The sequence below is a fragment of the Drosophila virilis genome, chromosome X, assembly GCF_030788295.1.
Source record: "Drosophila virilis strain 15010-1051.87 chromosome X, Dvir_AGI_RSII-ME, whole genome shotgun sequence".
Classification (NCBI taxonomy): Eukaryota; Metazoa; Arthropoda; class Insecta; order Diptera; family Drosophilidae; genus Drosophila; species Drosophila virilis.
In genome coordinates this window covers 18050001-18076084 of record NC_091543.1, presented here as the reverse complement: position 1 = coordinate 18076084, position 26084 = coordinate 18050001, and the positions used below count along the sequence as shown (strand labels likewise).

The following is a 26084-nucleotide window of genomic DNA, read 5'->3' as shown; positions in this document are numbered from 1 at the left end:
GGCACACATAATGGAAGTCGGAAGGAAATGTGCTTGACAATCGATAATTATCGATTTTGAAGAAACACAACGAGATATCGATAGCTTAAAATTAGCTAGGCAAGCAGATATATATGTAGATGCTTTATGGGATCGGGCACTATGTGTCCCAACTGTGAATTTGAATAATACGAAAATACTCTGATTGGAGTGAAAAGCAAATGGACTCAGACAAAATGCAAAGCAGCTAAATGTTATTGAGCGCAAATGAGCATCCCTTGAGCAGTTGCTCAATGCACCGCTGCGCTCAGCACAAAGCTTTGGGACACATTGGCACACTCCCCACATATGGTGGACGGCAACACCGTGGCCGTGGTGAGTAGAGAGCATCGTTGAGTGAACTGCAAACTGGAGAGTTTGAGTGTGCAGTGAACAGAGAGCTTGCACTCAATGGCAGCCGAGCTGTTCATTTGGATGCTTCGCAATGTGTCTGTAATTTTGCGAACGACAGTTCATTACTGTTTTCAAGGATAAGCGATGCCCACGTGCTGGCCCCGCACTGGCAAAAACATCAAAATTCAATTGTCGTCTTTGTCGCCTCTTGTGGTCGTCTCGCTGTCAAGTACTCAGTAAGAACTCAAACAAACTGCTGCCGGAATGCCACTTCGAGCAGCGTAAATGGGCAAGACACAGAAAATAAAAATAACAATAAAAATAAAAAGAAAAATAAAAATACAAATAAAGAGTAAAGAAAACCGTTCAAAACAAAAAAATAATTAAGCACAGAGAAACTAGTTGAAATATTCACCAAAAACCAAAACAGTTAATGAGCAAATACCGTTACGCGCGTTAAAAGTACAAGTAATTTTTTTTTTTGTAATTTTTTTTAATGTTCTTGATGTTGTTGTTGTTTTTTGTTTTTTCTTTTTGCCAAATGCAAACAAGTGCCAGTGTTGTGATGTGCCGCAAATGCCGAAAAGGATAAACACAAATATACAAGAAAAAAACAAAAAACAAACTTGCCGCAACTCGCATCTAATCGCATTAGCCGATTTTGGGAATACAAATTATTAAAAACCATTCAAACCGGGTTAGTGAAAGTTGTAACAATTAAATTGTTCAAACTCATTTAACACACACACACACACACGCACACACACACACGGACGGACGGGAGATTTATCCACTTGCTGCTGCATCCGTCTCCGTCGGCGTTTTTTTATTGCTGCATTCCCATTTTCTGCTCGACAAACATTCACAGTTTTTCTACTACTTCTTCTTATTATTTTTGTGTGTGTGTTTGTTTTTAACCGGATATTTAACCTGGCGCCGGCCCAAGGCGCCTATTGTTCCGTTATTTGTAAAACCTAATGAAAACTAAAATACAGAAAAATTGATATCTATCTAAGGACGTCGCTCACCGGAAATGTTCAATGGAACTTCGATCTGTTAGCTAAATTAATCCAGCTACAAATCTTTTAGTATTTTCTGGTATATACTAGTATTTTATGGCATACACTAGCAAATACTTTAAGACGTGTTACTTGTTTCGTGTTTCTTTGACAGACCGTTTGAATTTATTCATTGCAAGTTTTTCTCGATTGTGAAATGTTATTGAGTGCATCCCGAAAAAATAATACCAAATATTTGTGTCTGTGATATAAGAGACTTTCTCTCGCTTTAACCCTGTTTTTATTTTATTTTTTTTTCTTTGCTCTGGCCAAACGATTTGTGAGCTTTAATTGATTGGGTCCTTCAAACATGCGATTTTTGGTTTATATCTTGTTGCTTCCGTTTTCTCTCTTCCTCTTTCTCTCTCTTTTGGCTCATTGCTATAAAATATTTGTAAATTTCGTTTGCCTTTGAGGTCCCCACAAAATTGGCTTCTCTCTCCCAACTCTCACGCTCTATCTCTCTTATTTGCCCTCTCTCTATTTCCCGGTTTCTCTCGTTTTATCGCTCTTTTTTCTCCCCCTCCTTCTTTCGCTCATGATATTTTTGATATTTTAGTTCATTTTTGGTTGCTAACAAATAATTTTTCCGAAAAAACCTCGCTACTTTCTACTCTCTCTCTCTCTCTCTTTCTCTCTCTCTCCCTCTCTCGTTATCCATTTATCTCTCTCTTTCTTGACATTTTTATTGGTTTTAGGTCCCCAACAAATTAGTTTCTTTCTCTCAACTCTCTAGCTTTATCTCTTTTTTATTTTCGCTCTTTATCTCTGTCTCTTTCTTTTCTTGTTCCACCCTCTCACCCCCCTCTTTACCTATAGCTCTATAATAATATAAATACCATTTTTTTTTTAAGAATCTCAGCTCGTTTATGCCTCCCTTTCCGCTGTTTCCCCTCTTACCACCCCCTCCCCACCACCTGCCAGCCTCCTTTTGCAAAAACTACGTGCTTTAATTAACTCATTTTAAATGTAATTCGGTTGAGGTAGCCCATCAAAGTCAGGCAAATATACATTTTTGATTAATGTGGTGTGAATAATTTATTCGCATTAAAACAATTAGTTTGGTTAAACCAACATTTATGCCAGTGCGAGGTGAAGTGCAAATACATTGAGGCAGGTGTGTGCAGGTGTGTGCACACATACATATTATTACAAGTGTTGTTGCATGCCCCACAGAAATGTTCATGTCCCTTAACATGGCAGGTTCGTTGCCTCGCCGTGCTGAGCACAATCCAAGGATTCGAGGCTTAATAATTGGAGATGGATAAAACAATATCATATTTTATTTAAAGCATTTAAATGGCCTTCCGAGCAATAATATTTGCCTGGCAAAGTGAACAAACTGAAAGGACATTAGTTCCTTGAGGATGTGCCCGATAATGTGATTTACAACTTCTCAAATAATTATTGAATTTGGCTGAGATATTGCACAAAGTCTTGCCAACAATTGCCATTTAATATATTTAGTAGCTTATTCGCTTTAACGCAGATCAAATTGCACAATTGACTGGAATATTTAATATTGTAGCCCTTTGACGGGAATAACAATATTATATCATATTCTTTTTTTCATTATAAATGTGTTTTTTCAAGGCTCAATTCAAGTGCTTAATTCTGCTAAATTGGTCACAGTTCAAAATATGTGGGCTTTAAAGCTTAACGCCAACTGGGCGAGGCATAAAATATAGCTTAAATACATTTAAATGTGAATATTATGCAGGTCTAATTGACAAAAAAGTCTTGTATTTAGTGCTAGAGTCGAGTCGAGATGAAAGTCTTTATCTAACCAACAGAATCTTTGAAATGCACTTTCCACCGAATAAGTTTTGATTTTGCGTAAAATTTGAAACACGTCTCAAATGATTTTTCATATAGAGCTTTGAAAATGAATTTGAGCGCGAAACGTCATCCACCAAGTCTTTGACTCCCATTTCCACCAAGACGGCATGGATTTTTCGAAAAGTGTGAAACACCCTTCAAACAAATTTAAACAAAAAACTTTGAAATTCAGTTTGAGGCCGATCGGATGGTGAACAAAAAAAGTATCATACAAACGTTTTTCGCCAATTTTCCACACTTGCGCGTGGAATTACCCGGAACCCCGTCTTAACGTGCAATGAAAATTTCAAACAGTTTTATATATATGTAGATATATATCTCCAATTTAGGTATTGCATAACCAAATAACAAAAAACTGAAGCTTTTTGTTTATGCTTATTATTGCTTATGTACTCAATCCAATTTTTCAAGCTACATACAGAAAGATTTCAGATTGACATTTTCGTTATTTAACAAGCAGTTGAATTGCGAAAGATCTTATCGAAATACATTTTCTTATCATATTTCTACAGTATAAGAATATAGTAATATTTTCAATTTCTATGGTCCCACATATTAAGATGCATAAATTATAGCTTTAATTGGTTAAAGCAAATCTTACAACCACATGTACACATATGCATCAATATAACGTATTCCCCACAAATAAGTGTTGGAAAGCAACATAATATAGTATAATATATATTTGATTTCTTTGGAAATAAATATCTAGATTCATAAATTATAGCTTTAATTAGTAAAAGCAAATGCTACACACACATGCACACACCTATTCGTATTACGTATACGCTACAAATTAGTGTTGGAAAGCAACATTAGGCTAACCTCTGTACATCACTCCTCCAGGCCTTCGGCTTTGATAAGCAGACAAATGTACCACATGCCGAAACCGAAAACCGCAACCTTGTTAAATTCCGTTAACCGTCGAGCACACCGCAACAACACACACACACACACACACACTTATTCGACTGTGTGTGTGTGTGTGTGTGTGTCGAAAGTCAACAAAGTTAGCGCGTCGGCTGAGAACAGGCGTAATCCCAAGATGTCAACCGGCCGTAGGCGCCTGAAGAAGTTTCTAATCTGAATATATACGCGTTAAACAAGAAGAATTTGGTGTAATAAACACAACGGGTGCTGGCTATGGGTGCCAGCGGGATGGTAGGACGAGGGGTATAGCTAAACTGCGTACAAGACTTACGCGTAATGCGTACAAAACAAAACAAAGCACGTTTTGCACTCACTGAGGCACAGCAGGTGCTCTGCGACATACATACAGACATACATACATACATACATGCGTACGAATGTGCATACATACACATGTGCATATGTATGTGGCCACGCATGCAGATTCGAGGGTAGCTTGGACGCATATGCTAAGCGTTAAGAGCTAGTTAGTCAAAGTCAGGTAAGGCACAGGAAATGCTGACGCTGGGCCTGAGTCTGGGTCGGGCAAAAAGAGAGAGAGAGAGAGAGAGAGAGAGCGAAAGAAAACAGGAACGTGACAGTCTGCAGCTGGAACTCAGCTGTACAGATTACAGTTCTTTTTCTTGAGCTAATGATGATGTTGCTTCTGATGATGATGACGCTGCTGCTGAGAGCCAAGAGCTAGGACCGAGAACAGCACGAGAATTTCATAAAATGAAATTTCGCTGTACAAGCGTCGCCATAGAGCTCATTTAAGATTTTATTGCTGCTATGTTATGAGAAAATCGTGTCCGCTCTGTGTGCCCCGCTGGCCCTCCTCCATCCACCATACCCACTGTGGGCCCCTGGGTCCGCCCATCAAGTGCAATTAGAATACGCAAAAGGCTTTAAGCCTTCCGTTTGTTATCGCTGTGCATAGTTTCGAGGCGGTGCGCGCCCCTTTAAAATAAAATATCGCAGCAAATGGCAAATCAGATGTCAACAGCAGAAGAAACAACAACAAAAATGTAGCAAACAAAACGAAACAACAGCTAACTACAGCAACAACAATAACAGCAAGGGAAAAAGAAATAGAAAAAAGCAAAAACAACAAAAGCTAACGGAGAGCAGAGGCCGGCAGCGAATGTCAGCAAGAGAACAAGAGCAACAACAACTTCACTAATATAATATTTATTACGGTGATTATGTCTTGAGCCAAGGGCAAGCGCTGGCAACGTCTCACCCACGTCTCACCCACGCCCAGCCGCCTGCCACGCCCCGAGCGTTCACACAGCCGATACAAAAGTGGAAATGAAAGTTGAGAGAAATGTAATAAGCAAGCACAAGCGGGGCGCACGGGGGCACAACGGGACATCAACTATGATGGACGTCGACGTCGACGTCGACGTCGACGTCGCAGTGAGGAGACAACAACTTGCCGTAGGAAGAAACTTTAATTCGTTTTATTCATCTGTATAACGGCAATAAAAACTCGCTTACAAATCAGTTTCTAGAAACAAATCAAAAAACAAAAAAAAAAAAAAAAAAAACAAAAGAAAATAGAAAAAATAACAAGCTTTTTGTTTTCCCAACCACAGCAGCAGCGGAACGCTGAATCAATAAGTGACGCAACGCAGTTTACACCTTTGCACGTGCTTCTCTACACGGGGGACACGTTGCCCGTACAAAGTGTATTTCATCACATTTTTAATTCGATTTCCTTCTATTTTCCGGACTTTGCAATATTTAACAATTTTCTATATATATGCAACGCTCCGAACGTACAAACAATTTTTTACCCCAGGGTACAAGCATACCGATTAGTGTAAAACTTGGTCTCTGATTGATTTTTTAGTGGAAAGAAATGAATTTCAACCGAAATGAAAAACAATCAGATTTCTATAGCAAATAATTCAGTTTTGGGCTGCTCAAATTATGTCAAAAATCGAAACCAGACTCCGAACGGGGTCCAGGCATACATCCACTTGCCTGAGAGCTGGGCACGCAGCTCATCAAGCTCAATGCCTCCAGGTGCCAGGCGGTCGACTACAAGGCTCCAGCAGTCTGTGTACAGCCCCCTTCACCCTGGCAGAAGCGCCAAGATGGCCTTTCCAAGCAGTGCCGCTTTAAGATGGCCAAGGCCAACAGCCTGTTGCCACTTCGCTGCCAAGGGGCAGCTTACGACGTCGTGGTGGCGCCAACTTGGAGCAACGGTATCCAGGTTTGGCTCATTGCATCTCCAAAACTTGTCCTTGCACCGATTGACCAGTGCTGACAGATACATCACAGATTCTGCCTTGCACAGAGACCTCCAAATGGAGACTGTAGACAGGCAAGTCGAAGCATTCAAGAGACCCAGCTGGAAGGTGTGCAGTCAGGTGGCTCAAGAGAAGAGCCTTCAAGGATCTGCTCCAGCCAGGACAAAGAAGACGCCCGCACGAGACAGAAGAAGACACCTTTGACGTTTTTCCACGAATATCCTATTTCTATATATCAAAATATCGGTTCCCTCAAACGCGGTCATATTCTATAGCATAAATACCATCATCTACACAAACTGTTTTATAGCTGGGGTTTCTCTCTCTCTCTCTCATTCTTTTAATTGAAGACTTGTTGGGGTTTTAAAGAGACTAGCCGCATGTCTCTTTCTCTCTATCTCTCTCTCTCTCTCTCTCTACCTCTATCCGCCTCTTTATAAGCTTGTTGATGGGATTTTAATAGACGTTGTTTAAGTCAAGCTCCAGATCTCACTCTCTCTCTCTCCCTCTCTCTCTATCTCTCTCTGTCTCTCTATAGACTTGGGGTGCTCTAGCCATTGTTTCAGCCCAGCCCCATATCCTGTTGTCTCGCTCTCTCATTCTTTTAATCGAAGACTTGTTGGGGTCTTAAAGAGACTGTTTAAGACTAGCTCCATGTCTCTTTCTCTCACTCTATCTTTCTCTCTCTCTCTCTCTCTCTCTCTCTCTCTCTCTCTCTATCGCCCTCTTTATAAACTTGTTGATGGGATTTTAATAGACCGTTGTTTAAGTCAAGCTCCAGATCTCACTCTCACTCTCCTCCTCTCTCATCTCTCTCCTCCCGTCTCCTCCCCCTCCCTCTCCTCTCTCTCTCTCTCTCTCTTTCTCTCTCTCTCTTCTCTCTCTCTCTCTCTCTCTCTCTCAACTTGACTTGTTCTGGGGTCTTATGGATGATGTTTCGGCCCAGCATCATATTTGTCACTCACTTTTTCCCCCTGTCGCCATCCTTCCCCTTCCCTCTTAATAGACTTGTTGTTGGGGTATTTGTCTGTCCCTTTCGCCCCTACCACTTGCTCTCCTCCTTTCCCTCTCTCTCTCTCTCTCTCGCTTGCTTGGAAGTCAACCTGCTTTACCTGGACTAGACCCAAGCCAAATTAAACCAAACCGATTTCTTTTGTATGATTCCAGTTGATCTAACAAAAAATCTAGAAAAGAACTTTCCATGTAGACCGGCAAGCTTGAGATGCACGGCCTATGCTGTCTATAGCGCCTGGATGCGTTGAGGGCAGCTACGTTTTAGGAATAAAATGAAGGTTTCTGATTTCAAGAGGCCCGTTTATCAAAGTCACGTCATCCCGTGCAAAGGATGAGGCGTTTAAAAGTTAATAACACATCATTAGCATCAGCAACAGTCGCGGCCCACCAGCTCCCACGGACGACCCAGTTACAGAACAGACCCAGCATAAGCCTGAGCCCAAGCCTGAGACTTGTTCGGCTGCTCGCCGTTCTCACTGTGATTGGATTTCAGTTTCGTTGTGTCCTGTGTAAGTATGAGGCAAGCTGGGCCATTGCGGTTCCAATATCAGAGGGACACATTAAATATGTGCATGTAATTCGAGTGGCCTTTGCCCCAGAAAGCACTGGCCACAATTACACTCTCTTGCATATGTATCAATAATCTGGTGGGGTCGGGTGGGGGTCCACTCTCAATTTCTTTCGGCCAGGCACAGCAGCTACCAGTGCATCGATATCAACGAGCCTGAGCACACAGAGCAACAGCACAGAAAATAATTTCTATTTTGATGAGCAGAATACCACTACCAAATCGCAATCAATCCTTGCTGCGGACTCGACAGCCGCAATAGCCGACGTCTCACCGATGCCAGCCGAGGCGCTACCGACCCTACCAACAGCCAGAGCACAAGTTGGACTTACAACGCTAACAACTGTCCGGCTGATGGGAAGCGAGACCTCTATGAGAACTGCAGTTGACAGCGATGGGATCGGGAATGGGACAACGGTTAGGAACCATAATGCTGTAGATCTTGGGTCCACGGGCGTGGCGACGGCAGCGGCGGCAACGACCAAGAGCATCAGAAGCACCATTAAGCAACCCAACCTGGATGCCACACGCTCCAGGAACCACTGGACCGTTGGCGGCTCCGCTGATGCGGAACGTTCGCGCACATTTCGCAGCAAGTATCATCATGAGAACCACTACGGTCCGTTCTTCGAGGAGCCATCGAATCTAGTTGATCCCGGCAAGACTCTCGTCTCTGCAGTGCATCTATTTACGGAAGCTGTGCTCAACTGTCGCGTCGGCATGCTCAAGGATAAGACGGTAAGCGGGCTCATTAGCCATGATAATTGATAAGCAAATGAATTGGCTTAGACCACAATCAGCTGTTGGTCTCCGTTGATAGTTTCCTAAATTGTTCATGCTGGAGGACTGTCAAGGACATCACAAACTATGCTAGGGAATTGCTGCATTTTTAACAGTACTCAGAATATTAGAAAAGGACAAAGTAAGGATATCTTTGACACGCCGAAAATGTAATTTCCTTGTAGACATTTCCTTTTTGAGAGAGTGAAGCTCGTTCTACATAAGCATCTTGGAGTACAGAATATTTGGCTAAAAATGAACCTACTTTTCGACCGATCGCTCTTTTAAGTGGTCCGATATTCGATATTGATAAGATTTTACAGACAAACAGAGAGACGGAGATGCAGACATGACTTTATCAACTCGACTGTTGATGCTGATCTGGAGTATATATACTTTTCTGGCTTGCAGATGTCTCCATCCAGGCGTTGCACATTTCATGCCACAATCTAGAATATAATAAAATTAGAGTAGAGGGCCAAAACCCCTCTAGACTATTTACTGTAATTGTAACACACTCTGCAAGGGTGTTAAAAAAATAAAAACACGCAGTCTTAAGCCAATCCCTGGAATCCCCTTTGCAGTCCACACAGGTGTGCCCGTTTAATTCTCTAGCATTTGGTATTTGCGCCAAATTCAATTTCGAATTTCGGCAATCAGGTGGCAACGTTTGCAAAGCAGCACGCATGGCAACGCTGTGCAATCCAATTAACAAACAAAAAAAAAAAAACGTTTCAAATTAAATTTCGAATTCTTGCAATTAGCTGGCAACGTAAGCTGAACATTTTGGAACCCGCTGGCAACGCTGCCAAATCAAACAAATCAGACTAAGTTATTTTACGCCCAGTCATTTGATGTTTCACTGCAAATACAGACAAATAGAGGAAATTAAATGATCGATTGCCGATTGCAGGTAATGTGGGTGAGGCGAACAACTGAGAAGGTGTCACTGCTAACCGTTGGAAATGTCACATATAGCGGGGATCCACGCATACGAGTCAAGTTTCAGTATCCGAACAATTGGCGCCTGATGATAAACCCAACGCAAAGGGAAGATGCTGGCATCTATATGTGCCAGGTTTCAACGCATCCTCCGCGTGTCTTCACCACAAACCTGACCATATTGGGTAGGTGCACACACACACACACACACACACACACACACATACATATATCTCCAAAATGAACTAATCGGCGTATTATCTGAATTGCTTTGGCTGCAGAGCCGCCGTTAAGGATAATCGATGAGCATGAACGCGATGTGGGCGACAGATATTACAAGTCCGGCAGCACTGTGGATCTGCAGTGTCAAATATCTCGGAATTTCTTCCAAAAGGAGCGCCACAGCATACTCAAATCGACGGGCTCGAGCGGCTCAGCCAACAAACCGAATGAGACGGGCAGCGACATAAATCTGATCGCCGATGCGAATCAAACATATAGCACATTCTCGAGCCAGGAGCTGGAGAAATACTTTACTAACTTCATTACCTGGGCCAAGGACGAGGAACCGCTGCCAGCACCGACCAATAGACGTTCCAGGTATGCTTACCATCGAATTCAATGTGCATTCCATTCATGCATTCAATCAATCAATTATTTTGCAGCGTATCCGATAAATGGCTCAACAGTCGCATTTCCATACCAGAAGCCAAGCTCTCAGATAGCGGCAACTATTCCTGTTCCCTTGGTAGACTATTCACTGTAATTGTGCAAGTTCAAGTACTCACGGGTAATAACTGTTGATGCAAGCCCAAAACAAAACATATTACAAATTTTGCATTTGCAGGAGAATTACCCGCCGCAGTCCAACACAATTTGGCACACAGATCCGACAGCTGCTTCTCACTCACCTGGAGTCTCGTCCTCATTCTCATTTGTTTTTATGCTCTCGCGAGCCATTCTTCGCACCTTCACAATATCACTGATGAACGATGAATGATGAATGATGAATGATGAATGATGAGTTGGAATGATGAGTTGGCATTTGTGCTCAGCATCGAATCATTTACTATATAGACATAACATACAGATACGATTTAAATACCAAAACAAAAGAGAATTACTTAAATAGAGCATCTCCAATTATTTCCATATGTGTATGTGTATGCTTAACGCTGTCTAACTGCTAAACTGATCGATTTGTCCAACAAATATTCGTATACTACATACAGATTAACGTTCATAACATATATATACATATATTGAGAGAGCGAGAGAGAGAGAGAGAGAGAGCGAGAGAGAGGTAGAGAATTTTCTATATCAATTTACACGACTTTCATTGATATTCCTCTGAATGAAAGTCGACAACTTGTTTCAACAAATTCGGAATATCAGTTTAACTAATCCCCCAAATGAAGTAGCCCAACATTTATATTAATAATAATAATAATAATAATAACAATATACAACAAAAAACATTTGTGGAAAATCAAATAAAATTTGTTAATCTGTTTCGTTTTGAGTGTAAGCAAGTTCAACTTTCACTTACATGAGTTCTTGACATTTAATTGTGTATTTTTGGCAATTAGTATGTTTGTAAATATTGTAAAATGGCAGACGTTAGGATTTTTACCTTATCCGAAATGTAAACCTCCTTCCCCCATTCTGCTAGCCCAAATGTATAGTTAAAGAAAGTATTGATTTGTATACACGACGATCTAAGTTAACGGTTAACTGTACGAATCGATTAATAAAACCCGAGAATCCCCCCAATATTGTTAAATTTGCGATAATCATGTTCTATCACGATTATCAAGCTATATTACAAATAAATCAAAATACATACTTTCAAATATAAAATCTTGGCAAAATTGTTTTCTTTCATCATCGAAAGTTGTGCATTTCAATAGTTATTTTGCACAAATTTATTCGACTTTAATTCTTATTTAATTATTTAAAGTTGAATTTCCTATTATTTCTGTGTCGTAGCAATTAGGTTTTCAGTGAGTGCCATTGCAGTCTGCTTTTGTCCGACTCATTTAAAGGCAATGTGAAATCAAACAGTTAGATTTTCCACTCAGAACTTGCAAACTCTAATTGGAACTCAGGAGCTAGTTGCAATTTAATTGGCATCTATTTTGTATGCCCAAAAAATAAACTTATTAACTCAAGTTAACTAACATTGTTAGCCAGCAGCCATAACCGCATGCCTAAGAATATTGTACGCTTACCAGACATAATCATTGATGGGCCTTTGCGTTCCTATTTATGGCTATATTTCACATATTCACACATTTGATATACTCAGTTTCCAGCTGTTTATCAAATGAGGGCTGCCAATTAGCGAACTATCGATAAGTTGCAAGCTTGCAAAACTATCGTTTGCAAACAACATGCCGATCGATATTTTTAAAGGCAATCGCAAACTTATTTATAGCACGAATTTATATTTTCTTTTTGTTTAAATACATAACATTAACATTTAGTCAATAACATCAGTTTTTTTTAATATCATTATTGAAAAACAGCCTGCAGCGCATAAAATGTGGGTCTAAAATCGGTCAAACAGTGTGTACAATTTTTTGCATTGCCCAGTGATAAGGCCTATGTATATAGGTACATATATATATATATATATATATGTGTGTATATATGTATTGGTATATAGGTATATTTACATATGTATTAATGTGCTAGAGGCTGCATAAAGAATATGCTTTGAGCCGCTTTCAACAAAATTAAATACGAAAACGTTTTAAACTACCTGTTGGGATAAATGCCCGTGTCCGGGCACAGGTGGGTGGGACTAAGATAATGAACGGCAACAACTGTCGATGGGAAAAACGATTCCTTTTGCCAGTTGTGTTCCGTCTGACTCTGACTTCACCTTGACTAAAGTACACGGGGGCAATGCAAAAACAAAAACAAGAAAAAAAAAGCGATCATGAAAATAATCGACTGGAATGATAACAGTAGTAAAAAAAAAAAAATAAAATAAAATAATAAATAACATGCAAGTGATTTCCCACAGTTCCCACATCCCAAGCAGAGCGTGTGAATCGTCCGGGCAAACATGTTGAAGCTACGTAACATCTTGTCAACAATGGGCCACAATGCCGGCCCTGTCGCGGCCGTCCGGTAAGTTGGTACACATATCTGTAGACGATAAGCACCTGGAATGTGCATCGCATTCATGTGTCTGATTACTTTTACAGGTCGGTTTCAACAACCGCCAGCTGCAAGGACTCAGAGTCGTGGTTCTCCAAGCTGCTGGTGCGAAAGATCGAGCCGACAAAGGAGTCGCACAGTCGCATGCTGAGCGACAAGGAAATTATATATGCATTGCATACGCACAACGTACGCCCCGATTCCATGGGCAACTATCTGAATAATTAGTGAGTGCCAGATCGGATCGTAGATAAGTTATATTAATTCATTTTCCCTCTCTCTCTCTCTCTCTCGCGCACGCTCTCTTTCTGTTTCGCAGCAAAAATACCGTGGCACTTATCAATGAGAAGAAGAGAAGCCTATCGTGCAAATTGGTCGCCTCATGGACCGTCCAAGTGGGCGACATGGATCAGTGTCTGCATCTGTGGAGATATACGGGCGGCTTTGAGAAAATCGATCAGGCCAAAGAGGATCTGTGGAACGATCCAGAGTATTTGAATTTAATGAACGAGCGCTCCAAGTTCCTGCGCTCACGCCATCTGCAATATCTGTTGGCCTTCAGCTATTGGCCACAAATCGAAAGCCGGTCGGGCAAAAACATCTACGAAATGCGGCAAGTTGCAAATATGCTCGATTCCAATCCATTCGATATGCTATTTATTCTCGCATCTATGCCCGTACAGATCGTATCGACTTACCCCGGGCACCATGATCGAATGGGGCAACAATTGGGCGCGTGCCATCAACTTCCGCAAGCATAACAATGAGGCCTTTGCTGGATTCTTCTCACAGATTGGCCGACTCTATAATGTCCATCACATTTGGTGTAAGGCGACAACAAACGAAGAACATTTCACATTCGTCATGTGTTTTATCAGATGAAAGCCAATAATGTTTCCCTGTCTGCAGGTTACAAATCGCTGCAGGATCGCAAGGAGACCAGAGAGGCGGCCTGGCGCTCACCCGGCTGGGATGAGTGTGTGGCATATACTGTGCCATTGATTCGCGAGATGCACTGCCGCGTCCTGGCGCCCACTGAGTTCTCGCCCACACAGTAAACTGTGCACATAAAACTAGAATGATTCAATCAGCAGACCGGCTCTGTGTCTAACTATTTGATTTTAAATGCTGTGAAACATTGACTAACAAATAATGTTGTACCCCCCTCTATCACCGCTCTAACCCTTGCTCCTACTGTTGAAAACTTGTATATAATGCCAGCATTTGAATGCTTTCATTTTTAGCTGCTATTTACTTAAGATAAAAGTGCATTTTTGTTGTCAAACATTTGAAAGCTATGTGTTTTGTGGATATAGCGAATAATAAGAGAGAAAACTAATCAAAAATCAAAATGATCAGAAAAGATACATATGTATATGAAAATTGAAAATCCAATCTATGTACGATAAATAAATTGTGAATGAATTGCATTTAATATTCATTTTAACTAATTTAATATAGTTATATTAAGTAGCACAAAATGATTCGTACAATGAGATAAAAACGTATTTTATAGTTATGACTAAAATATTGACTAGCGTATTCTCGGATGTACATTCAATTTTTCCAACTTTTACAAATGTCTGTGAACAATCAAATTCCCTGCTGCAGCTCCTCTTCAAAAGCGCCTATAACTAAATATAGTCATTTCCGTCTGCATGTTTCTATATGTATATCTCAGAGCATATCATATCAAAGTCCTAGCTTATGTTACACACAAGCCCTTTGATAAGCTATCCGGCCTTGATAAGATTGTGCTAAAGAGAGCTAGAGAGACAAGACATATACAGATATCCGATCAGACCCAATTTTATATATGCAGGTTGAGTCGGAACTCTAGAAACATCCAGCCGGATATGGCTATACCGTTGATGGGGCTTTTCATACTGTTCTTACTGAATGGGATCTGCTAGGCGTTCGTGACAATATTATAATATCCTCGTGAAGGTATAAGATCGACAAGGATCGGGATACTAGATATAGGGTGATTGCTTTATCCAATTGACGATGAACATCTGGCAAATGGCATTCGTCTGCGCCAAAAAGGTGCTGAGGTATAACAAATTTGTGTGACCAGCAAGAATGTGGGAACAATTCGTGATGAATGCGGCTGACATTTGTTAAGCAACTATTGCTTTATTCATAGATAGTTGGGTTTATTGCTTATTGGGTGGAGATCGTTTTCTCTGTCTGGTGACGCACAGTCTTTAGATGCTTCTTGCCCAGCAAGTGCTGCTGCAATATGGATATGTGATTCATGGCCTTATTGCATAGCTTGCAATAATAGGACCCGGAAGGGGTACGATACATGGATAGGTCTCCATTCGTATCGGTGGCGAGGGCGGCTGCTAGTGAATTCTGCTGCTGGCCGCCGCTTGCGTCAAGAGTGGCTGCCTCCTCCTCAAGGATCTGCTTGCGTAGATTTTTCTGGTGCTTGGCACCATCGAGATGCATTTTGATTTGCGATGCGGATGTAACGCTGATTTTGCATACTTTACAGGTAAGGCTTTCGTCTACAACAGGTATCTTAACTATCAGCTGCTGCTGCTGCTGCTGCTGATGCTCGCCATTGGCGGAAACTTCTTGCAGTTCTGCTGCAGCCGTTGCCTTGATGAATAGTTCGCCAATGCCAAAGCGGCCGTCGTCTGGAACAACTTCCGCTTTAGTGCCAGTGCGCACCCATTTGCCTTCCTCATTGTAGAATCCAGCTCCAGATGGCTTTGAACGCTTCTGTACCACCAGCTGATGCTTGCGCCCGGCATAGTGCTGGCGGGCATGAGTCATCGATGTGAGCGCCAGGTCGCACAGATTACAGTGGAATGCATTCGGGCCGGTGGGGCCCTGTTTCACGAGACGTTTAATGGGCGGCGTCTGCAAGCCCACCTCGGTATAGTTTTTGGCCAGCCACGCGCTAATGTGACGATCGTGCGCCTTGGACTCATAATGATCCTTGGCGCTCTTCATGGAGGTCATCTGTGCCTTGCATAATTGACAGGACAGCGGCTGAATCAGTTTGTTCAGCTCGTTCGGGTAGCTTTCGTCGCGGCCCTGAAAAATCGCCAAATTGTTGCCCTCGCCGCCCTCCTCGGATTCGTTTAGTTTCCTTTTTAGCTTGCGCTGGGATGTGACCGTAGGAATTGGTTCATTATCCTTCAGCACAACTGAATCGGTCTCCATTTTTGCCACTGGCTTTTCTTTTCCGGCACGCAGCAAACGCTTTGCACTGACTGAAGACGTTGGCGGCGCAGTCAGCTCAATGTTCACAATCTCGCGAATCTTCTCCGGCTGTGCTCCTGACGTTGTCATTAGCGGTATTTGATAACCACTCAGGTATTCGGAAGCCATTTTTCTGAGACCGAACGTAAGGTTACTTAAAATCTATTTAAAACAGTGCTAGTGATGTGCACATTTCTCGTGTGCCCCACAGCGCAGGCTCTAAAGTTATCGGCCGGGCATCCATCACTAAATGTACAGTGGGTCGTTGCATGCTTGAATGTGAACTTCCTGTCAATGCTATCGATTCGATAGCAATTGTTTAAAGTAGCTCATAAATCTGGGTATTTTGCAATTTCTCTTGAATTAAAAAATCTTTTTGAAAAATAAATCGGCCCACGAAAGAAGACAACTGTTGTTCCATTTTTTTTTTTATTAATCATACCCAGTAGTAAAATGTGGTAGGACCAAAGAAAACCTTCGAATGTACGAAAAGTACCATTTCAATGGTTTTTTTTTAAGATAACATTTAAAAAACCGAGAAGCCTTTAATTGTCTGGCAAAGAACGAATGATATCAGAATCTCCAGGATCGGTAATGGACATCGTGCACACGCGGAAGTATTTGCCGCAGGCGGTGCCCAACTCAATGTTGGTGCCACTGTAGTGCTGGACTTCAGTTTTGGCCAACATGGCGTAGTACTCAATCTCAGACTTCCTGCAATTGTCATCAAGAATATAACATTTAATACCAGCCCAAAACTTATCTAGACTTTTTATGCCCTTCTCTATGGCGTTTGGCATTCAGAAAGAGTCTCTAGTAATAAAATTCGTCACGGCGATCGGAATTACAAAAATCATCATATATACATAAGCTTCAATTATGATAACTATTCAAATCCAATGAGAACAATTTCTTACCCAAGCATCCACACGTGTGCGTGCGTGTGTGTGTGTGTGTGTGTGTTGTTACTGGAACCATTTGGAGACTCGTGCGCGCTGCTGTGTCTTACATTTTGGCGGCTGCCGCTGGTGCTGTTTCGAGACTATGCTACTCCATAGTTTCCATCAATATTATTCATTTGGAATCATATTTCTCAGTCAGCATTAAAGAAGACTCCATATGGTTCCAATAACTACAACATCAGCTAATTATCGCTGTTCATACTTGGGCGTAATGGAAATCTACTTCTCGGTAGCATTTGCTTCTAATTTGAATCAATACCAGAACATGTTCGTTCTCACCTCAAAGCAGGCGTGTTGCTGGCGATGAGCACCAGTTTGGCCTTGCCCTGACGCAGGGTCTTCAGAGTCTGCTTGTATCCCAGGCAGTATTTGCCGGATTTCATAACCAGCGCCAGACGCGCATTGGTGCTCTCTAAAGCCTTCTTTTGTTTCTTTACGGCAACCATGTTGAAGGTTTTTCACAAAAACAACTATATGCAAACGAGAATAATAACTTTAAGCAATCTTTTTTCCACTTTACACGCGGAGCAAAACAACCTACCTTGGTCGAGCGACGGTGGTAAAAAGGCAGAATTGCACGAAAAACGGAAACACGCTGCCTCTGTCAGGGCTGCAGAAAATATTTATACACTAGCCCTGGGCTTGATGTCGAACAGCACGATTAATTGCACGACAGGGCTGCTTATACTAATCGATTAGTAACTAAATTGCTTAGATAAATTAACAATTGTATTAGTAAACCGCCAAATTTTGTATATTCGCAAATGTTTAATTTCTTCAACAAATTACAACCCACTTTGTTTTCATGACTAGAAAAAAATACCGCTCTGCGCTTTCATCGCTTTCATCAAGCAACAATATCGAATAGAATTATTGACGTCACAAAGATGGCGAACATGTGAAGGCGCAAGTGTTTTCACAAACGTGCACACATACATGCACACGGCCATATGATATGCTTGCATGTGTATGCATGTGTACAACTTTATTGTGATCTATCGCACATGTAGCCGCATATAAACATGCATCGAAGGAAAAGCGCAAAATCGGTAAATAAGCCGCCGCCGATTCAGGCGATACCCAAAAAGAACACATTCGATGGCGACAACGACATACAATTCGAGCTGGAGCTCTGCTGGTGTGTCCAGCAATTGCAAACAGCTCTAGACAGCGGCAAGCTGAGCCAAAAAATTGGTATGCCCTCAACCGAATAACATTAATAATACCACACTCAACTACATTCCCAACACAGCTGAGGATACGGCCAAGAACCTGAAAACATTAACAAGCCAAACGGCGCCCCTCATTAAGAAGCGGCAGGTCATGAAGCTCGCCCTGGGCGATTACAGGCTAAAAATGCAACAGGAAGAGAAGAAAATGCTGCTAGGTAAGAGAGATATGTGCATGGAACTTCAGCTTAAATGCAAGCCAGATAGACCCCATTGATATGCTGTGGAAGGGGCCAGGCCAGGCGAATCAAGCGACTTCTTGGTTCAAGCCAAGCTAATGCTAAGCTATAATATGTCATGTATATATCAGGCAATGGTACTTGTTATCTGTCTGTCTCCTTCTAATACGTGAGGCGCTGTGGACGGCGGATCTTAGTGCAAGATTCATAGATTTATCTTCTTTCTCGTTTACATTTCAGCTTCAAAGCAAATCAAATTTACTGCAGCTGCCGATACGAATAAGAAGTCAAGCTTTGTCAAGAAGTCAGCGCTGCTAACGTCCGGTAAGGATTTTCGCTTTGACTTTGCGCTGCCCGCGGGCAACAATAACGAGCCAGACGGAAGCCCAGCGGCTGGCCAGCCCGCGGCCGTGGCAGCTCAAGCTGATGCCTCTGCGCCGAGCAGCAGCCTGCTAACGGGCAATGGATGCCAGTTCAAGTTCAATTTTGCCATTGACAATGCGCCCGAGGATATCAACTTCGAGGGCTTAATGTTAAATAGCTAATAGGTTAGAGCAACAACAAAAATAAAGTAGTTAACATATAAATTATAAGCTCTAATTTTGGTTTCGTTTCGATGAAATGTCAGAGTTCATTCTTAAATACTTTTTATTGTTTCTGCAAATGCAATCGCAGCAGTGTAACTGTACAATATCAAAATATGATTCGGCGGCGTTGTCTTCTATATATAGCTATACAATATATATATATATATGTATGTGTATATATGTGTGTGTGTGTATATAAAGATATGGTGCAAAAATGAAAGCCAATTGAACAAGCGGCGTTTCAATGGCGCGAACATAAGCCCCTTGACAATGTTTTATCAAATTGGCCGCCAGTTTGTTGTTGGTAGACTTCGATTGTGTCGCCCTCTTCCATTTCTAGCGAGGTAGGTGTGTCGTTCTCATTGATCGGTTGTCCATCGAAACGAAATCGCACCACTTGCATGGAAAGGCCCTAAAGAGATGGAGGGGAAAAGCCCAAATGATGAGCACAAATTTGATTTTGAACTTGAAATGGAAATGGAAGACTTACAGCTCGATCGCAATAGGCGTTCATTAGTTTGCGCAGAGGCGTGTGTTTCTTGATCTTGAATTGTACGACCGCATTATCCTGGCCCAACACCTTCAGGTTGATGTGCTCGGTTTCAGTCTGTGCGGATGATATATAACAATATTTGTATACGATTAATAAATACAACAAACTGCTGCGCATGCAACTCTTCAATGTCGAATACAAATATTGGCGGCATTTCTTTTTTGTTTCTTCTTTACAAATCGTCAAATTGCGTATCTCCAACGTGCGCTAATATTTGAATGCGGAGCTTCAAATGTGAGAAACATGTTCCATTTTTATTTTTGTTTGCTTTTGTATGTGCGTATATACATATGTATATATATATATATATGTGTGTGTGTGTGTGTGTGTGCATATATACACAACACACGCCGGCTTTATTTCGCACCATATTCAACAACATATTCGCGCATTATTATTTAGGCCACAGTTTGGCAGCCAAAACAAATAAATGAGTACATACCTTCTTTTCCTCAGACATTTTCTAGTTGTTTTCGGAGTTCTGATAATGTATATTATAATGGAGTGTGACAATTAAAGCCAACGTTGTCAGCGAAGTGAGTTTGATACAACAACAAAATCAGCGATGACCGATAGCCGCTAGTGTTTTGATGTTCGCACTTTGAGCCAGTTCAATTGAGCTGGTTTCGGAGTGCTTGGAACAAGGGAAAAGCGAAAAAGTGCTGCGCTGCTCGGTTCGGAACTAGAATTAATGAAGTTGTGTTCGGTGAACTGAACAATTTTTTTTTTTTTTTTTTTACAATTAAGGGTATTCCCATCTTTGATATTTACATGATGACTCGAATACGTATGAAGAATCGAGTATATATAATCTTGATCAGTATAGATAATTGATTATGCTAAGGCATTTCTATAAGTTATTTATTTAATCAATCAATAGGCAAATGGCATTTTTGAATAATACGATAATCTTTATTCTATTAAAGGTAATATGAAAAATACTCAATATGGAAGTTATTACTTTTCTATACATAATACATGCATATATGTATGTACATAAATCTATATTTGTTTATATAGAGATATATGTATACATATATGTATATGTATATGTTACATTTACAATATTAACTCTATATTTATGTACACACGTTTTGCTTTTCTTCTTTATTTTCTTTTTCATCTTGTTGTTGTTGTTTTTTTTTTTTTTTTTTTTTTCTTTAATTGATTGAATATATTTTTGTTATACTAAGTTCGTGTACACATACACATACATACATATGTACATCTATAGCACTTTGAATTCAATGTATGTATGTATGTAGGTTTATCTTTTATTTTAATTTATTTTTTATTGTATTCACTGATATGCATTTATTTAATTATTAATTGTTACACACATATGTATGTATGCACATAATGCATCTATGTATGAGTAAAAACATATTACTCACAAGCAAAGCTGTATGCATGTGTGCATGTATGTATGCATGTATATAGCTTTCATTTTTGTATGAATAAAATGCCAATATTTTTCCAATATCGCATTTATAGAGCAAATCCGACTATAGAAAATGGAATGGCAGCCTGATTATCACACAGATCACACATACATACATGCATACAAATACAAAAAATATAGATGAATATTCTATATAATCGCACTCTGTGCACACACACACACACACACATACACACACACATACATGCATACATATAGAATTGCTGAGCATTATTTGATTTACATGTTAACACATATACATATATATCGATTCTTGGAAAAAGGATATCTAAAATTCTGGTTCGCTTACACATACATACACACATGCGCGTACATACATATGCACTAAGTATAGTTATAATGCACATTTAGATGTTGAAAAAGCTTAGCAATTAAAATTGAAGTTATCTAAAAATATATAAAAAAAATTACAATCATAAATGAATTGTCATCTAACTACTTACATCCGAAATATACAGTAACATACTTAAAAATCTTTTCTAGACATATGATTTGAATTTCTGATATACATACATACATACAGACGTATGTACACGTACATATATTCATATAGAAACACACTCCGAGGTATAAAAAGCGATTTTTTTCTTCAATTTTTTTTTTTTTTTTTTTTTGAGATAAGACATGAAGAACCGTGTACACATATTATAATAAAGAATTAAGTGTACTATCTATAAATTCTGAAAGTTTCAGCTGAATATATGTAAGTACATTTGTTATTTGTGATGGATGCACTAACGATGTACATAAGCATGTACAATACTCGCTTTGCTTTGCTTTACTTTTTGTATTGTGTGTTGTCAATATAATAAAATATATAGTATGTCCCATATATATATATATATATATATATATATATATATTTTGTGTGTACATATATGTATATATAGATATCCTATTGTGTATAGATAGTTGCCGAATACCCGCGCTAACTAGAGATGAGCAATTTGATCATTTTTGATCTAATATAGGTGTATTTTCACTTCCCGTTTCATCATCATCATCATCATCATCATCATCTGCTTCTTCTTCTTTGTCGTTTTCTTGTGTCTCGTAAAAACAGTTATTTAGCATTCACCGTTTACATATATGAATAGACCGCTAAACTATGTACAGTTATGCACAATATAATAAAGTTTTCATTCTATTTACATCATTTATTTGTATTTGCATTTGATTTCCTTTTCTTTTCATAACTGTTTTATGTTTAACCATGTTTTGTTCTATTTATAGCTATTTCCTATAATCAATTACGTTCATTTCTGTGGGTCTAACGTACATGCATGCATACATATATGTATGTGCATACATACACATACGCATGCATATGTACATATGCATGCATGTAGTTCTGTACTAAGTACAGTCGTGGGTAAGAACTTATAGTGGGGCATACCGAGGCATTTATGTATTCTCTCTTCTCGCTTCTCAGCGCTGATTTGTTTTTTTTTTTTATTTTTTTATTTTTATATATTTATTTTTTTTTTTTACTCCAATAACATTTAACTACACAGAGTCGCATTTGTCTGCTTGGCTGTCTTACATTGGTATCACAATTGGAGAATGCCTGTCAAGCAATATTTATATTTTGTTGTTGTTTATTTTTATTTTTTTGGTTTTTTGCTTCTAATAATTAGTATTGCACACCTATAGGTGCTTATACTGAACAATACCACCCCTCTCTGCCGCGCTCACACAATCGGGTTACATAGAAAAACTGCTCGTAGAGCCCCCCCATATGCTGCCTCTGGCTCAATGAGGCTTATCTGTTACGGAATTCGGAAGTGGAACTGGTGGCAAATAGACTTTAGTTGTACATAGATACATAAGTAGTTAATATAAAACTGACTTAACCAATATATATATATATACACATATATATATATATTGATATAGATTAACAAGATAACTAAACGATTTTATGAACATTGAGAATCCAATATATGTCTCATGTTCTTGCTATATATAAGTATAAGTATATTCATATTCATATTCATAATTAAATATTCATTTATATATGTGTTTATATAAAAGTACAAAATTGTTGTTGTTGTTGTTGTTGTTGTTGTTGTTATGCACTAGTTTTATCTAAATGATTTGCCGCTTCTTGTGTTTCGTGTCAAATTGTGAATGCATATTTGTATGTTTTGTAGGTACTTTTGTACTACCATGATCAGAATGCTGGGATCAAATGATGTTTATAGCGAAATCGGAACGCCTATAGCTAACATATTCCATCTGGACAGAGAGAGATAGAGACAGAGAGAGAGAGAGAGAGAGAGGGAGATACAGAGAGAGAGAGAGGGAGAGTTCGCAATCATTAATCCACATCGCATTTGATCACAGTAGCGTTTAGTTAGAAGCTTGTTTAAGGTACTTAAATGTTTCTTTAAATTTCCATTTCAGTGGTAAGTTTAGATACACGCACACACGTGTATATTATGTTGTAGGTACATATTCGAATACAATTCAATAGTTGTTAAAATTAATTTGTGGTTTTCCATTTTTGCATAACAAAACTTAATTTACATAATAATCGAAAAGATAAACAATAATTGATTAAATCACGCACATTTATCGAATACAAATACTTAACAGATTTTCTTTTTTGTTTTCTCTTTCTTTTTTTTTTCGCTATATAGAAGGAATTGTTGACCGTAGTTATAATGTGAATATCTTAATTGTAGAGTAAGAATTTGTTTGCTTTTCGGTTAGAATTCAAATTAGGGTCTTTCCCAATCGTATTTACATATACATATGTATGTCACGCTATAAGGTTGAGTAAGTGCACATACATACACACACATATATATATACATAGTGATTATTATTATTATTATTATTATTATTATTATTATTATTATTTGTTGTTCAATATATGCGTGTATGTATGTGTGTGAGTTATAAATAAAAATGCTTATTAGTTTTGGTTTGTTATTTTCATAAATTTCTCGTTTGCTCTTATGTTTCTTTTTTTTTTTTGTTGCTTTTGTTTTTGGGAAATTATAGTAAACATTTATATAGCACAAGGTATATTACGTAAGCCCGTATAAAAAGTATAAAATTGTTTTTTTACTTTACTTGTTTTTATAAAAATTACAAATGTTCATATAAAAATAGATATACATATAAAAAAAAAAATGAAGTCAAATAGTAATACGCACACACATAGAGCACACAAAAAAATTGTTTAATTATAATCATCATTTTCTTTGTCTTCGGCGAACCGAAGCTGGCATACCCTAGGAAAACTGGGCTTAGGAAATGCCATAGAGATTTCTGTCAATTGAAAAAAAAAAAAAATACAAAAGATACAGACATTCATTTTGAATCACATCTTAAGCAGACAATTTGAGAAATACATAAAATATAGATTACGTTCTCACATCGTAATCGTAATCTGACACACAAAAGGTATATGACAATTAAATAAGTACGAAAGATATATACTATGATTTTGAATAACATCGGAATTTGACAATCAAATAAGTACAAGAGATATAGACTATGATTTTTGAATGACATCGTAGACTTGCAGCTGCAGCAACTCTTGTCAAAAATGTCATTTAACAAATAAATCGATTGGGTTTTACAATTCGAATTCGTCGCTTGTTTGGTTCAAAGGGTATGCCATATGTCGTCGTTCTCATGTTTCGGTTAGTTTTCAATCCTTGACTTTTATCGTGATACAAAACCGAACTTATCTCAAGTTATAACTAATTAAAAACTTAATGTCAGGGTTATCCAATGTTTGGATAAGAGTTTTGATTTTTTTTTTGTAATCTTTTCTTTTCTTTTTGGTTTTGTTTCCTTTTTCGTTTTATATAGATATATAACAATTGGAAAACAATAAGTTTAGAAGTTTCTAAAAAGGATCTCGATCTAGTTGGTTTCATTATCTATTCTATTTTTTTTTTTCTGCTGTCGTGCTTTAAATGTTTGTTTGTATGCATTTATATGTATGTATTTCATGTATGCCTATGGCTACAAATATGCGCATACAAACATATGTACGCCATGCAGATATCTAAATATGTACATCCGTTAAGTTTTCAAAGCGTCTTGGTAAATAAATTCCACATTACCATATAGAGATATAGGTATATACATATATATAGCTATATATATATATATATAGAAGTAATGTAAATAACAAAATAAATGTGTGCGAATGTCAGCGCACGAATATGCCAATTAGTAACATACACACACACACCATATATATATGCATGCATGCATGAGCATGTGCGTATATCTGGCATATATGTACATACTATATAGATGCATATTCGGCAAGTACAGAGCACAAAGCTTTACATACACTATCTATCCATTTTGTATATTTTTTGCTTGTTTGTTAGTTTGATGTTGTTTTTGTTGGTGTTGTTGTTGTTGTTGCTGTTATTGCTGTTGCTGTTGCTGTTGTTGTTGTTGTTGTTGTTGGTTGTTTGTTTCTTTTTTAAGTAATACATGAGTTAGGATATTGCTATTTGAATTGGTTACAGTGAGACTTGCTATATCATCGCTTCATATCCTTCGTCCGTCTCTGCACTGCCCTGACTTTTGTACAACGTTCTGACAATAGTGTTAATATTCTATATATTCTAGATGGGGGGTAGGGGAGGGGTTTTTTGTGGTGCCAGTTTCTGGCGCCCATTCAACATTTATCTTCAATTCAAATTAAGATGCCTTTGGCCGCTTGCGTTTGGAACATTCCTCGTTCGTCGTCTCTTTGTTGGTTTGCATATTGTTTGGCGATTCTCGTGCTTCTGTCTCTTGCGGGTCACAGTGACCTTAGCTGGGTGGGCGAGGGGAGCTGCCTAGTTGGCAACCAGTAGCTGCTGGTAGGAGGATCCGGTGCCATAGAACGAGCTGAGACCATCAATTAGTTTACTGTTGCTAGCTGCAGCAGCTGTCGAGTCCTGAGTGTTGGCTCCGTTCGATGTGGCAGCTGTTGTGGCAGCGGCAGTGGCAGTGGCAGCGGCAGC

General features: G+C 39.2%; 7 protein-coding genes across 14 annotated transcripts in view; 3 read left to right on the top strand and 4 right to left on the bottom strand.

Annotated features, from left to right (window-relative positions):
• Nucleotides 1-486: 486 nt before the first annotated feature.
• On the top strand, nt 487-11589 carry dpr18 (defective proboscis extension response 18). Of its 5 annotated transcripts, XM_002060137.4 has the most exons (8): nt 495-608; nt 925-1069; nt 7604-7959; nt 8140-8756; nt 9712-9925; nt 10022-10340; nt 10406-10530; nt 10588-11589. In XM_002060137.4, the coding sequence occupies exons 3-8, from the start codon at nt 7782-7784 to the stop codon at nt 10734-10736; spliced, it is 1602 nt and encodes a 533-aa protein (XP_002060173.2). In that variant the 5' UTR covers nt 495-608; nt 925-1069; nt 7604-7781; the 3' UTR covers nt 10737-11589. The 5 variants fall into 5 exon arrangements, with proteins under 5 accessions (XP_032296125.1, XP_032296124.1, XP_032296122.1 ...); XM_032440233.2 differs by having other exon boundaries at nt 494-1069; nt 8146-8756; XM_032440231.2 differs by having other exon boundaries at nt 494-1069.
• Nucleotides 11590-12131: 542 nt separating this feature from the next.
• Nucleotides 12132-14338, top strand: Nipsnap (protein nipsnap). 2 transcript variants are annotated; one of them, XM_015168290.3, is made up of 6 exons: nt 12132-12285; nt 12772-12878; nt 12956-13135; nt 13228-13521; nt 13592-13734; nt 13818-14338. In XM_015168290.3, the coding sequence occupies exons 2-6, from the start codon at nt 12814-12816 to the stop codon at nt 13964-13966; spliced, it is 831 nt and encodes a 276-aa protein (XP_015023776.1). In that variant the 5' UTR covers nt 12132-12285; nt 12772-12813; the 3' UTR covers nt 13967-14338. The 2 variants fall into 2 exon arrangements, with proteins under 2 accessions (XP_015023776.1, XP_002060172.1); XM_002060136.4 differs by lacking the exon at nt 12132-12285 and adding an exon at nt 12407-12536.
• LOC6636693 (zinc finger matrin-type protein 4) lies at nt 14023-16315 on the bottom strand. Its single transcript, XM_002060135.4, has one exon. The coding sequence runs from the start codon at nt 16251-16253 to the stop codon at nt 15072-15074; it is 1182 nt and encodes a 393-aa protein (XP_002060171.1). The 5' UTR covers nt 16254-16315; the 3' UTR covers nt 14023-15071.
• Nucleotides 16316-16536: 221 nt separating this feature from the next.
• RpL30 (ribosomal protein L30) lies at nt 16537-17765 on the bottom strand. Its single transcript, XM_002060134.4, has 3 exons — nt 17628-17765; nt 17366-17556; nt 16537-16838 (listed from the first exon to the last, which is right to left on the bottom strand). The coding sequence occupies exons 2-3, from the start codon at nt 17530-17532 to the stop codon at nt 16670-16672; spliced, it is 336 nt and encodes a 111-aa protein (XP_002060170.1). The 5' UTR covers nt 17533-17556; nt 17628-17765; the 3' UTR covers nt 16537-16669.
• A 115-nt stretch (nt 17766-17880) lies between these two features.
• LOC6636691 (UPF0488 protein CG14286) lies at nt 17881-19087 on the top strand. Its single transcript, XM_002060133.4, has 3 exons — nt 17881-18280; nt 18339-18473; nt 18735-19087. Exons 1-3 carry the CDS (start codon nt 18109-18111, stop codon nt 19037-19039), a joined length of 612 nt encoding a protein of 203 aa, XP_002060169.1. The 5' UTR covers nt 17881-18108; the 3' UTR covers nt 19040-19087.
• A 37-nt stretch (nt 19088-19124) lies between these two features.
• LOC6636690 (small ubiquitin-related modifier 3) lies at nt 19125-20233 on the bottom strand. The gene is made up of 3 exons (XM_002060132.4): nt 20077-20233; nt 19572-19688; nt 19125-19493 (listed from the first exon to the last, which is right to left on the bottom strand). The coding sequence occupies exons 1-3, from the start codon at nt 20092-20094 to the stop codon at nt 19323-19325; spliced, it is 306 nt and encodes a 101-aa protein (XP_002060168.1). The 5' UTR covers nt 20095-20233; the 3' UTR covers nt 19125-19322.
• Nucleotides 20234-24062: 3829 nt separating this feature from the next.
• The window catches only part of Tob (Transducer of ERBB2), a 15470-nt gene continuing 13448 nt past the window's right edge, over nt 24063-26084 (bottom strand). For all 3 annotated transcript variants that reach the window (XM_070207081.1, XM_032439880.2, XM_032439881.2), the window contains exon 5: nt 24063-26084. This exon is cut by the window's right edge. In XM_070207081.1, the coding sequence (XP_070063182.1) occupies nt 25917-26084 (168 nt within the window). In that variant the 3' untranslated portion in view covers nt 24063-25916.